Here is a 14,774-nt window from a genome sequence, read left to right as displayed (position 1 = left end):
GGATTCTATGAAAAAGGAACTTGAAATGCTACTCAACATGTCAAAAAACAATGACTGGATCTCTAAGAAAGAATATGACTATTTACTATGCCAACACCCACGCTTTCCCTCTTTTTACATGCTCCCAAAAGTCCACAAAAACCTGGAAAATCCACCAGGCAGACCGATCATCAGTGGGAATGATTCCATCACAGAACCTACTTCCAAATTTGTTGATTATCACATTAAATCCTTTGTTGAAAAATTACCTTCTTACATTCAGGACAGCACCCAGGTCCTAAAGAAGATAACACAAATACAGAACATTGGTTCTTGCATCATGGCCACTATGGATGTTGAGTCCCTATACAGCAACATTATACATGATGAAGGCCTGGAGGCCTTGAGACACTATTTGGGGTCAAGATCTGATGACCTTATGCCTCCCAGTGACTTTATTGTGCAACTTACAGAGTGGACTCTCAAAAACAATGTCTTCCTATTTCAGGGCAATTTGTATAAGCAAGAAAAAGGGACAGCTATGGGTGCATGTTTTGCCCCTAATGATGCAAATCTGTTTTTAGGGCTATGGGAGGAACAACATATTTTTTCAGATAACAACCCATTTAAAAGAAAAATTGTTTGGTGGGGCAGATACATTGATGATATCATTTTGTTTTTTTCAGGAACAGAAAAAGAGCTTTTGGACTTTCATGTCTATTTAAACAGTCTAAATGAAAATCTTAAGTTGAGTTTGGAATATGATCAACAAGTTATTAATTTTCTGGACTTACGTATCTCAAAGGATGACCAGGGATATTTACATACCTCCATCTTCAGAAAAGCAACTGACCGTAATACCTTATTACATCATGCAGACAGCTTTCATCCTCCATGGCTTATTGAGAATATCCCTTATGGACAGTTTCAGAGACTAGACGCATATGTGATTCTGATCAGGATTTCCACATTCAATCCATGGATATGCAGCAACGTTTTAAACAGAGAGGGTACAAACCCCAGACTCTCACTCGGGCTCATAGTAGAGCTCTGTCACTTGAAAGGAGGGAACTGCTCAGTCCTAAATCAAAACAAGAGCAAACTCACAAACCTTACTTTGTTACACACTATAGCAGAGAGGCTCTTCAGATCAAGCACATCATAAAGAGAAATTGGGACATCATTGAGAGTGATCATTCTTTACAGGAGATATTCACTGAACCCCCGGGGGTCAGTTTTAGAAGGGCCCCAACAATTAAGGATAAACTGGTTAGGAGCTATCTCCCTGCTCCTAAACTGGACACATGGCTTCGTCGACCCAAAGGAAATTTCTGCTGTGGTAATTGCAACTACTGTGAAAACATGATGAAAACAGACACCTTTAGAGATGTGTTCAGTAACAAAACCTATCCGATCACTAGTTTCATAAACTGTAATACCGCCCATGTTGTGTACCGACTTGAGTGTACTTGTGGCTGCTTCTATGTAGGCCTCACCAAAAGGAGGCTGAGGGACAGAGTGGCTGAACACAGGTATGCTATTCGCAGTGGAAACATGAATTATCCAATGGCTAAACACTACAAGGAGGCCAAACATGGAAGTGATGCAACCCTAAGAGTGTCAGGTATTGAGGCCATCAGCTTTGATGCCAGGGGTGGGGACAAAATCAAACGCCTTAAACAAAGGGAGGCATACTGGATTTATGCCCTTAAAGGCACCAGTTACCCTGGCCTCAATGAAGACTTTGATCTCACATCTTTCTTGTAGTCATTGCCTCAGTCCTATTGTATAGATGTGCTTTTTCCTTTAAGGATTAGATATTCTCAACATTTTTTCTAAATGTGCTACGAAGCGGTTTCCTCAGTTTTACTACTTTTGCAACTTTTCATTATCTCTGCCATAATGTCTTCACTAATGCTAAATGCTGTACTTTAATGTTTAATTCCTAGTGTGGATTTTATCCTCCTTTACCTACACCATCCCTAACAGGGTTTGTGTTGTTACAGGGATCTTGTTCTTATATTTATTTTTTTCATATTTCTCTCTATGTGTTTTCTGTTTGGTGCCTCTAGAGGCTAGAGAGAAAAAATGTTGCATATGGGAGGATCTCATGTTTGTACTTCCTGTCTTGTATTCACTCGGCGCAAGCCGATACGCGTTGGTGTAATTTTAATGAATGTAGCCCATTAAATTAAAGGCCTTTTACATTTTTCAAACCCACTTGAGTGCCTGGACTTGGATTTTTTTGTGCCATTTTTTTTTTTTTTGGCCAAAAGTTTTCCTCTTATTTTACTACATTATCAGCTTTATAGTTCATAATTATGTTGAAGTACTACAATCACAGATTGGCCTGCATTCCAGTTATCCAGTGGAAGAATCTGTCTCATTTTATATGGTAAGGACTGTCAGAGGAGCTCAATAGAAGTTTGACTAAATGGCAAAGACAAGAAATTGCTGTACTTTACTGAAAAATACTGAAAGAACTAAAAAAATGTAATTGTCGATTTCCTGTTTATAAGATTCCTTATGGCTGAGTTAGCATGATCCCCTTCTGAACTCTGGAGGCTTTTTGATCTCTGAGGCTTTTACGAGAAACTCCACAGCAAAGATTCTGTTTAGGGCAGAGTGAGTAAATGCATCCCAGAAAGTTTCACTCTTTTCCTCCTTTACATACCGCTCTTCTCCTCTCTTACGGAAAAAGAAACTTGGAGGAGATAAGAAGAGGATGAGGAGGAAATGAAAATCTTTATCTTTGAAAAAACGGCTGATGAAGTACCCTTGGCATAACTGATCAAGCAACACATTCTCGCTCTGCACTCGTCAAATACCAGACTGGGTTGGTCAAAACACATCCTGCATTATCATACCCGCTCTGTTATTATTCATGTAGGCTACACACTATGAGCATTAATGGATTTTGCATATTTTTCTCATTTTACGGCATGCATTTTGCTTATAGGCCAAAAAAGAAGGCCCATACTTAGTCTACTAGTCCCCTACATTCATGTGTATAACAACCCAAGTGAAAATGAATGGCAGCATAGATTTTTTGTGGGCATATTTACAACATGATCACAATCCCCTCAAACCGAAAACGCTTCCAGAGGAAACACCTGTGCACACTGGTCCGGAGCTCTTGCCCAGAATTCAGTGTTTATGGTTTCCATGTTTGCAATTGCACAAGTGCAGACTTTTGAAAACGTGATGTTTCATACGCTTGATGTCTTTTGTATATTTTACACTCAATGAAATTTTTTTCTAGAGCTCCTCAACACACAGGCAACTGGATGTGAAAAGTGGACCAAATAAACTCCGGCTGTGACATAATAACAGTGTGTTTAAGTACCCATTAAAAACTGAATAAACAATATTATTCATCACACATCCATCTTGTGTGGAGAATTGTTGCCTAAATCTAAATTTGATTTCTTAAAGATATAGTCCTAAATGTTCATCATTCTACAGATTATCAGATTAAAAACTGTTCAAGACAAAGCAATAAATTATGTTAATAAATATTATGTAAACAGTGTTTTGTTGTTCTCTTTTTGTTTATTTTAAGGAAAACTATTAAATAAATGTGGTGGAGTAAATATTTCTCTCTGAAATAGTGATTGTAGTAGAGTAGAATTTGGGTAAAAAATAGCACAAAATAGAAATAAACAGATGAAGTACAAGAAGGCTATATATATATATATATATATATATATATATATATATATATATACACAATAAACAATAATTTAATAAATTTACTCCACTCCATTCCACAGTGCATATTATTATTATTATATTTAATATGTATTTCATGTGAAAGAAAATAGAGAAATGACTATACAAACAAGCAGACAAGAAATATATATATATACATATACACTTACATATATATATATATATATATATATATATATATATACACTCACACACACACACACATATATATATATATATATATATATATATATATATATATATATATATATATATATATATATATATATATATATATGTATGTATACATATACATACATATATATATATATCAGAATCAGAATCAGAAAAGATTTATTGCCAGGTATAGTTACCACAATAAGAGGAATTTGTTCTGGTGGGTTGGTGCAACATAAATAGAGAAAAAAACAAACAAAAAAAACCAGATAAAATAGAAGATACAAATATAAAATATAAAAAGGACGAGTCTAGCAGTGCAAAACAAAACAAGTAACACAAGTAACAGTGTAACAGTGCAAGAAACAGAACCATGGAATTAAATATATATATATATATATATATATATATATATATATATATATATATATATATAAAAGAAAAACATATAATTATTATTATCATATTGTTATACGAATTATATATCATATATTGACAGTACATCAGCAACTGCTTGACCAATTTTTGACATTTTTGGGTGCTTTTGGAGGTTATTGTAGATGCTGAATCCATTTCTGATATTTTCCAAATTTATGTTTTAAACCAGAAGTCTGCATATTCTGGCTGCGTTACGCAGGTAGCTTACTCTGTATTATGAAGGCTATTTGAAATAACTGAAACAACCTCAACTCAGTTATAAATTGCACTATATTTATAAACACATGAATAGAACAATGCAAGAAGTTCCTACGATATTTCAGTCTCATTTGTCTCTGTGTCTGCAACTAACAATTAGGTTTTTTTTTTTTCAAAATTCATGCAAAATGTTCAAAAGGATACTACAACGTTTAAACAAGCCAAGGGTCTGATGGTTTTTCCTCAGTCTCTGCTGAAGTAGGTAGTTCGACCACGCATGCGTAGATCGGATCCCGCAGGGTCTACATCCATGTATAAAACATGATAAAAATGCTGTTTGTCCAAGTGAGGCTGCCGTAGGTACCTGTCCAAAATGACTGCCTACGCATGCGCACAACAGATCGGGTAGAGGCGAAGCCATGGAAACGGATCAGATACTTGACAGGGACATGTGTAAACAGCTTGTGGCTGTGGCTGCTCGATTAAGAGGATTGTCAACTGTCAGTTTCTGTCTTGTTTGCTGCCGCCCTCTCGGTGAAGTGCCCCTCCTTAATCTGCTGCGTCCGTCTTCTGCAACTGAAACGGAAAACCCACAGTTTGGAGACAGAAAGAGCCGCAGATATGAGCACCAGATCCGGCATCGACTACAGCGTCTGGGATCACATCTACGTGTCGGACGATGAAGATGTTACCAGTCCGTTTGTCGACACACCGAGCTTGTTCAGGATGAGGCACCGGGTCAGCAGTGAAACTTGTGGTAGCAGTGACGTTTGGAGTCGTGTACCTGGTTAGTTTTACTAGTAGAAGTCACTTTAGTTTACAACCAACAACCAGAGGAGACCAACAGGTGTTACTGTGACCCCTCAGATTTCGTGACAAATGATGTGCTAACTAAAGAAATTTGAAACATTTCATGTGTAGCGTGCAGATCTCCCTGAAAACAAAGATAACAAGAGGATTTACAGGTTTAAGAAAAGAAACGGGAGGAAGATGGCGGAGACAAAATACATGTGCAAGTGACATCTCTATAGGTGTAAAATCGAAGGGATGCCAAGGAAAACACAAGAAAAATAAATGATTTAAGCACTTACCGGCTCTTTCCAGAACGCACAGCCACATCACATGATCAGCGGGGCCTTTTCTAGAGTTTTCCACCACATCTCTAAGACATAAATATCCTCCTGTTGGTGTCTGTTGATGAAAATGCATAAGTGCAGATGGAAATTGTGGATAAAGCTAATAAGTGGACATTTAGCTGAGATTATTTTGTCAAAGTGTTCTGTGTTGCCGTCACGCTTTGTGCATCAGACGGTACTGACAAGTTTGTTTTTTAAGAGTAAAATCTTCCTGTCAGCACATTTCCGAGTCACAACAACCAAGCCTAAAGGATCCATATAAAATATTTACTAGAAGTTTAGTTAAAATAAATATTGGTTGAAATATCATGTCAGATTTCTTTAAAAAGTCTGAAATATTGAGTGTCAAAAATTAAGTATTAATTAAGCTCTAGAAATAACATTAACTAACAGCATTCACGTCACCATAGATCGTTCTTTCCCAACCTTTTTGGCTCGTGACCTCTTTGAGCTGTCCACACTTGCATACATTTTCTTTCTTTTTTCCCATTCTGTTAATCATCTTACGACCCCACAGATTTATCTCGCAAGCCCTTAGAGGGTTCCCAACCCAACTGCCACAGATAAACATCAAACTGTAAGGTGTAAAATCCCAAGTCACTTGAAATTAAAGGAATTACTAAACTAGTCTGGCTCCCAGTTGCATTAGTCAAACTCTGTTTGTATGGCTCTGGATTTATGTAAGTAATGAGCTTAGCTGGTGCCTGGAGTTGTCACATAACTAGTTAATGTCAGTGACTTTTGTCGCTAGCATCCCCCTGGCTTACCTTGTCTGTTATCACTGCCAGTATTATTTGAATCTGACATCTGTAGGGAATCAGAACTCGCTAAGGTGTGGGAGAGTTGCAGTTATAGCTCTGGTTAATGTGTTTGAACTGTTATGGGTTGGTACTTTGGTATTTTGATACTAATTTAACCTCAGATTTGGCCACTTATGTTTTAGTTAAGATGAAACTGGAGAAATCATTCTGATTTATGCCCTTAATGTGTTACATTTCCCAACGGCAATAGGTTTAGTGGTTTCAGCCAATATTTTCCAGACCCAGAGTTCAGACCCTTCTCCCACATCTAGGACTGGTTCATCATTGTTTTAAAATAAAAGATCGGAAAAATGTAGCTGCGTGGTAATTAGGCATGTGCATGTGCATTTTCTTTCCCTCATGCATGTTTGTTTATACTTCTGTCTCAAAGTTTTCTTCTCATTTTACTTGTGAGCTTTTTCTTCTTACTTTATCCCTTTCACTCTCTCCTCAACTCCCCCTATCTGTGTCTTATGTTTCTTTTTCATTCATCTTTTAACTCTTATTCACTCTGGCCTGCCATGACAGAACCGGCTGGAGAAAATGGCTGAGTTTCAGCAGAGAGGAGAAGATCTGGAGTGTAACTTAGCAGAATGCAAGACGCTATTAGAGGAAGCCCGGGGACGAGTCAAAGAGTTGGAAGAAGGAATAAACGATGGACAGCAGGATGAGGAGAAAGAGGCTGAGCTAAAGAAAGTCCGGGCTGAGGTGAGAAAACTGAAGAAAGATGAAAAAGAGTTTGAGAAAATGATCGAAGAACACCGGCGAGAAGGAAAGAGACGGGCCTGGAATGTCGACACTATCAGCAAAGAAGGATTCAGCAAGGTAAAGCGTGGCATCAAGGACGCTAGATTCAGGGTGACTTGTCTGTATCCTGATTTATCTGTTTATCTTGTTTTATAGAGTGTACTCAACGTAAAACTAGAAACAAAGGAGGAAACACAGGAGGAAAAGGTGGAGAAGCACAAGACATTTGTGGAGAAGTACGCAAAGGAAATCAAACACTTTGGTATGCTTAAGTATTTATGTGACTGACTGCATTTGTTGTCTTTGCCTTTCTGCTCCCTCACATTGTTTTAAAGCCACCAAACACCTCGTGGGCTCTTGCTCATTCACTGTTCCACCCTCATTATACAGATAATTCAATGCTGATGGGGCCAAATGGCAAAATCAGAAAAAAATATTTTGGTCAGTACTTTGGCCATTCTAGTCATTCAAATTCCCTTTTTTGTTTGTGTATTTAACTTATAGTGGAAAGTAGCTCTTGGTTAGTGTTCATAAATTGTATACTGCTTTTAGGTGAAACTGTGGGATTCTTCAGTCACACTATATACTGAGGATTGGACGTGAATCACAGTGATCACGACCCAACAGTTTTGGACACAAGAATGTAGGGGTCAAATGAGTTCAACATGTCTATTGTGTATTTTTTCAAGTGGAGTTCAAGTTTACTATATGGTGGGATATTTATGGCTTTGTTAGTCTGACAGCTACAAATGAATAAGTTGTGGTGTATGCTGATGTTTTTAAAGGATTACTCTGGCAACTGAGTGGTGTGCTCCGATTTTGTTGGGGATTCAAAAGAGACAGATTTAAAAAAAAAAACAAAAAAAAAAACTTTCAAAGCAGCAGAAAACACATTGTGACTTTAAGTCTCTAGTATGGGTAGAACTCCAAAAATGATGGACCACCAAGATTGTTAAGAAGTGGTACATGAAACCTGCAATCTTCATGATGTTTTTCGGGTTCTCCGTCTGTCTGTATGTATGTTCCATTGTCATGGACAAGATTTCTCTCTGATATCTCTGGGATTTTTTTTCATATTTGGTACAATTTACAACCTGGTGTCAATGATGAACTGACTAGATTTACCACAAATGTGTAATAGCATAATATGATGAAGTGAGAACATTTTATATCCAGAAGGTCAAAGGTCAACTTTACTGTTCCATAATAATGTGCCATAACTCAGAAACAGAATGGGAGACGTTTGATCAGGTACGGACCTGGTGACACTAACTGGTAAAACTTGTTTTGACTGTATAGTTCTTCTGTGTTGCCAGTATGAAGATGTGCGTAAAGCATCCATGTTATGCCAAAAATACACCTTATACTTTTTACTGGACTTGTTTGTATGTGCACCAGGTATGTTGCGGCGTTGGGACGACAGTCAGAAGTATTTGTCAGACAACCCACACCTGGTGTGTGAAGAGACGGCTAACTGCCTGGTTGTCATCTGTATTGACTTTGAGATTGATGAGGTGAGTGCTGTGAGTAAAGTGTGCATGCATGTTCTGGGTTTAAGAAATAACAACAATAATTTTTTAAAAAAAAAGCCAGGTAAAGCCTTGCAAATTCTCCTTGTATTTGTAGAAACATGCGCTGATGGAGCAGGTGGCCCACCAGGCCATCGTCATGCAGTTCATCCTGGATTTGGCTCGGACGCTTCAGGTCGACCCAAGAGGCTGCTTCAGACAATTCTTTTCGAAGATCAAGGTGCGTAGTTAAAAAAACATGCTCTCTTGCATCTATATAAGCACTTTCCACAGGGAAAGTTATTTGTGTTGGTGTACTTGTGGGGATTTGGCCATTTAAATTTTTTTGTCTCCATGTCAGACTGCAGACAAGCCATACCAAGATGCGTTCGACCATGAGCTGGAGTTGCTGAAGGAGCGGATCCGCAGCTGTGCGCAGATGCGTATTGAGAGCACTATGAAGGAACTAGAGGAAGAAGACAGGCAGAAGAGACTGGGCCCAGGTGGTTTAGACCCTGTAGAGGTCTATGAATCACTGCCAAAGGTAAAGCATTCACACACACACGCAAGCATACACAAGTCCTGGGTATTTCAGGGAGAAAGTCATCATGATGATCAGCAAATGTTTGTTTACTTGTGGAATAACTGACTATTTTAAACTTTTAACACTTTTGTTAAAAATCCTAATATCCTGTTTTAATTTTATTTCGGTTGCACATTTAAGAGCCTTTTATGGGAGAGGCTGATTGTTCCAATTAGGTTTTATGACATTCAGTTTTATAGTTGCTGCTTGCTGTGCCCCTGGTATTCCTACCACTGTGTTTCCTCTTGATAAATTTGCATTAAATATCTGGTGCTTAATTTTGACAGTATTTAGAAATCAGTTTTAGGAATGAATTTCAGAAAATTATCAGAACTGAGCGAATTGCTCTGCTTCAGTATGTGACAGTGATGCCAAGTGATCATGTTCATTCAATAAAGGGTCTCTAAACAACCCAATCAGTTACTCCTGACTGGAGATCCAACAAAGTCTGTTTAGAAAATAGGAGGTTTCCATGCTTACTGTCATTTGAGATGTTTTCAATGCGATATCTGATATAACCTTACAGTGCATCTAAAAAAGTGGTTGTTGCCCTGCTTTGCATCCCCCGGGGCTGTGAGAGAAAACAGCAGGCCTGTTAGAGCATCTCCCATTTCGTCCACTTTACACACCGCATCAATGGCCGTCTTGTTTTGCTGTAGCAGCTGAAGCTGCAAGCCAAAATTTGTTGCTGCAGATCAGCCTGTACAAGCCGAGCGTTATGGCCACAAATTAATATGTTGTTCATTGTTAATACTTAGGGGTGTTAGAAAAATACATTATTTTGACCTTGTTTTTAATATAAAATAGTGTGCATAGTGGTAAGTATGCTGTTTATACTGAGCAGGAGAAGAAAGGAATTGAGATTCATGCCACCCCTCCTCCTTGCCCGCTATTGTTTTCTACATTGGTTTTATTTTTATTTTATTTGTATATATTTATTCATATGTTTTTCTTCCATAAATAATTCACATCCAGTTAATAGCTCCTAACATGAGCTATGTGAAAGTATCATTTCACTGTCATGGCCGTGTAGTCGGTGCAAGAGACTACATTTTTTCCACAGATTTGAAAACTGTTTGTAGACTTTGAAGTCATTGTTTGCAAATTCTATCGATATGAAGCGTGTTGCCATTTGGATAATCAGAGAAGTCAATACACAGCTCAGCGGAGTGGACACCACCAGTCAGCCAGTCATGAGCTGTGTGTGAGGTAAACAGCATTATCTACTTTCAGTATGATTACACATGTAGTGTTTCTGTTTCTCCTTAGTCACATGAAAAATATTACTATTATACAAGAAAGTAAAATGAAGTCCTAAATCCGTAGAACTGTAAAAAACTGAGTACTGGAACATGCATGTGAAGGTATGGATTATTGTAGAAGTAAACATTTTCAAATGTGACTATAAAAGTATTTCCCTCACTAAACTAACTCAGTTTCAGTGCTGAGACATCAGTGCTCAGTTTAGTGCATTGTGTTTATTTGACCATGTTAGCCGGTTTTTTTTGTTTTGTATTATAGGAAATACAAAAAAGCTTTGACGAGAAGAACATTCAAATGCTGCAGGAAGCTATCAGCAAGCTGGGTCTGGAGGTGAGTTTGTAACTACCTAAAATAGGAATCTTCAGTCATTTAAAGCAAGAAGGTGTCTTTGTTTGGCAAAAAATGTCTGTTAATTGCATTGATTCTGTCTTGAACTGTTCACTGTGTTTCTCCTGACAGGAAGGAAAACAAATCCTGAGGAAATGTATTGACTCTGGACTGTGGGTCCCTGACTCAGAGGAGGGTGAGGAATCAGATTAATAGGAGGGGGAGAAATATTCCTTGTTAACTGACACAGAATGAAAGTCCAACAGTGTGAAAATACTGCCTCGTATATTCAAGATAATGTGCATATGTAGAGTACTGGATTAGCACTGTTCTGACAAGTGCAATATCCAAAAACAGAAGCTGCAAGTTTTTGATAACGAGACCTCGGATAACCTGCTGCTTCTGACTTTCTTTTGATGTAGCTGGTGTTTTTGATAATGCCACCTTAACAGTTAGATATTAATATTTTATTAGTTTTAGATTTCAGCCGTTACTCAACACATATTGTTATTTGCCATATAGTTTGCTGCTGTGTCCTTGCTCCTGAAATTTTGAACAGCTTTTGTGCTTAAATAGAGCAGCTTGACTGATCAGTTGAGAAAACAGCCACCAAGCCGTCTGGTTTTATGAGAATAACACGACAGACGGAGGGGAAGCTGCCAAAATCAGAGACATTTGCTTATACCTCTGACACATGAAACTCAGATACATCTAAAAAGTCATTTGAATGTCATATTTAATTTGAAAAAAGTTTAGTATACCATCGCAGGCACCTACCATTTACAGATCAAACTATCTAACGGCATCTGTTGTTTTACTGCGGTCAACAGCACCCTCTGTATATGGTAAACATAAATTAAAGTTATCTCATTCACGATTTCTGTCAATTTTAATAATGCAATGCAATAATAATGTAATTTATAGTCGGTAACAGCTAATATCAATTACTCAGACTTGAAAAATGTCCTTTTTTTCAGGCTAGTTTCTGTCCAGTACAAAAGAGTCTGACTGTAACAGCTGCAGCTGCTGTTTGGTGCACAAAATAATTAACATCTTACAAAAAAAGACAGTACTTCTGCAAAAACATGGATAAGTTGAATTTAGATTATATGTTTGTTTTTTTTACCATAATTCAGTGTAGTGCTGTACTCATGTACACATTTGAAGTATTTGTACTTTACTTTGATGTATTTGTACTTTGCTGCTGCTCCACCACATCTCAGAGAGAAATATAGTGTTTTTTTACTTCACTACATTTATTTGACAGCTTTAGTTACCCCAGAATTTTTGCACACAACACATACAAAGAGCTTATAAAGTATGACATTTTGTTATTAAAGATGGAAGGAAAATACAAGTACAGCCGAAACAAGTACTCAGTTGATTAGTTGATTCACCAAAAATTAACTATTTAGATCATTTGAGTAATTTTACTTGTAAGAACATTCAGGATTGCTTTTAATTTTGCTAATTTAAATTCATTGTAATAATATTGAAGTTTTGACTGTCAGACAAGACAAAAATGATAGTTGTCACTTTGGGTTTTGGTCAATTTTTATGGCATTTTCCTCCATTCTCACAATTTTTATCATTATTATTTTGTATTAGTCTGTCAGTTAATGATAAAATAATAATAGAACATGAAAATAATCATTAGTAAACAGTTTAAGATGAGCTCCACCACAACCAATTACTACGCTAAAATCCTGATTTTACAACAATACAATAATATATATGTAATGATATAGTATATAACAGTGAATTAGTCACAAAGGGCATTTTATTGCATGTAGTAATTTTCTCCCAATACTTACACTGAAAGTAGTACAAATACATTTTCTTGATTATACTGTAATTCCAAGACCTACAATTGTTATTGTTGTTACCTTAAATCGAGCTGTTTGTATTTACTAATGAAGCGAGTCCTCTTCTATGAGTCCACCATGTTGTTTCTACAGCAGCCAGGAGCCAACAAATCAAACACCGGCTCTGGAGAGGGCCATTCATGTGTTTGTGTCAGTCCCATGGCTCTCCTACACGCTTGTTACTAGGGAAAAGTTTCAGTTTGTGCAATCTGCAGCCTAACCGCCAGATGCCACCAAATCCTTTATACTAGAACTTTAAGTAAATGATCTGAAATCAAAGCAAAGGAGGTTATTTAACTAAAATGACATTGATTTTTTTGTCTATTGTTGTTTTTAGTGCGCTTCTTTGCCATGAAAGGAACTACTGCTAGGCTGCCAAACTGGCAGGATAGAAACTATATATAAACTGATATTTGGTTATTACAGTTACATAGGTATCACTGTTTAGGGTCAGGTAATGCGTAACAAAAAATTGATGTAAAGAAATGCCAAAACATGTTTTGAGATAGTTTGCAAATGTATGCATATAAAAATGCTAGCTGATATGTCATTATGAGGTTTTTCTAACTCAAAAATTAATATCGGTATCATCCTCAAAAATCCAGTGTGGGATCAGGCTGTAGCGGGAACTCCAGACCTCTCAGAGTAAATCTCTCAAAACTCTGTTAGAGGTCTAGTGTGTAGGATTTAGTGGCATCTTGCAGAATTGAAACTAGCCAGAGTCAGTGTTCAGTTTGTCCATTCTGGGCTACCGTGGAACAATATGGCGGACTCAGTGGGAAAGCATTTCCTCCATATGTAGATATACATATGGCTAATTGTAACGTAACAAAAACACAACTGTACTTAAATTTTAGGGGATTATAAACTAGATTATAAACAGATTATCGGCCTGGCAGATTATCAAGGCTGATATTTGGCATTTTGCAGATTATCTGTATCTGCGTTTTATTTTAATGATCACCGATAAAAAGAATGAAAAAGTGTGCGTATTACACTCAACCAACACCAGGGAAGGTCTGCAATACATGCGCAGAAAGTGTAATCATGGCAGAAACTTTTACTTAGTCAAACCTCAGGGAGCTATTTTTATTTATTCAGCTTTTTAATTAATATTTTCACTGAACTTTTTAAAAACATGTTGTTGGGAACTGGCTGTATATGATGTCAAAAGTTTTCAGCATTTGCGAAGGGCATTTAAACAAAGTTTTGTGTTGTAGATTTTTATAGTCCAAATTCTAAATATTGACAGAAATATTTTCATTTTTAATGTAAATATATATATATCTCCGAATAGAAATAATCGATCTCGTTAAGTACTATATACTAGTCGACCCCTATTATAAACTATTGAAAGCATAGTTATTATTAAAATATTCAGTTTATGCCAATAGATGCCCCTAAAGGCTACTTACTGGACCTTTAATCTGACGATTATATTTTTGAATTAGGCTTGGCATTTATGAAATATCCTAAAAATGCGCAGTGATGCAAGTCAGAGAAAAGCAGCAAAATGTCTGAGCAGCCAGAGAGTGAGAGCGTGATTGACATTTTTTGTATGAAGAATGACTGAAATGAATAACTGAATACCCTAAGTCTTTCCAGCTGAGTACAAGTCCAAATGAAATATATTTTTCATTGCTGATTTGTTATTTAAACTCTCCAAATGCATTATCATTTTTGTGTACTTGTCAGTATATTTTACAAGCAGTACATTTTGTGTTGTATTTACCTTTGAAGTTGTGACACTGTTTTTAAATTGTGGCGTAGAACTTGTACAATAAACCATGCTCAGTTTTTGTTGTTTTGACATGGTTTGTGTTTATTAACTTCTACACTAGTTGCCGTGTGTCCCGTCTCATTTTCTGCCATACTTCTCCCTCCATCTCTCTCTTTCTCTCGCTTGCATAATTAATTGCTGTGTCCCTCTCCCTCTCTCTCCCTCATAATTAATTGGTGGGTTTGATTTAGTGGTCTGTGCAGGATTTTTTGAGGCAAAGCTTCTTTGTGCAGTCACTTTTGTAAATAGAAAACAATCAGCG

General features: G+C 37.0%; 1 protein-coding gene across 2 annotated transcripts; it reads left to right on the top strand.

The window, feature by feature from the left end:
* The first annotated feature begins 4,574 nt into the window (after positions 1-4,574).
* LOC121942701 (hsp90 co-chaperone Cdc37) lies at positions 4,575-14,542 on the top strand. Of its 2 annotated transcripts, none has more exons than XM_042485984.2 (8): positions 4,575-5,241; positions 6,968-7,264; positions 7,343-7,448; positions 8,585-8,700; positions 8,813-8,935; positions 9,056-9,238; positions 10,799-10,870; positions 11,000-14,542. In XM_042485984.2, the coding sequence occupies exons 1-8, from the start codon at positions 5,125-5,127 to the stop codon at positions 11,078-11,080; spliced, it is 1,095 nt and encodes a 364-aa protein (XP_042341918.2). In that variant the 5' UTR covers positions 4,575-5,124; the 3' UTR covers positions 11,081-14,542. The 2 variants fall into 2 exon arrangements, with proteins under 2 accessions (XP_042341918.2, XP_087931930.1); XM_088075804.1 differs by having other exon boundaries at positions 5,149-5,290.
* The last annotated feature ends 232 nt before the right edge of the window (positions 14,543-14,774 follow it).

Source organism: Plectropomus leopardus, chromosome 3 (assembly GCF_026936395.1).
Source record: "Plectropomus leopardus strain MGB_pleo_1.0 chromosome 3, ASM2693639v1, whole genome shotgun sequence".
Taxonomy (NCBI): Eukaryota; Metazoa; Chordata; class Actinopteri; order Perciformes; family Serranidae; genus Plectropomus; species Plectropomus leopardus.
Note: the sequence above shows the minus strand (reverse complement) of the source record. Positions and strands in the feature narration are given on the sequence as shown.

Excerpts from the sequence above, each read along its gene's own strand:
- LOC121942701 (XM_042485984.2), top strand. The coding sequence starts at position 5,125 with ATGAGCACCAGATCCGGCATCGACTACAGCGTCTGGGATCACATCTAC. Across the intron at positions 5,242-6,967 it reads TGTTCAGGATGAGGCACCGG|AACCGGCTGGAGAAAATGGC; the intron begins GTCAGCAGTGAA and ends CTGCCATGACAG. Across the intron at positions 8,701-8,812 it reads TTGACTTTGAGATTGATGAG|AAACATGCGCTGATGGAGCA; the intron begins GTGAGTGCTGTG and ends TTGTATTTGTAG.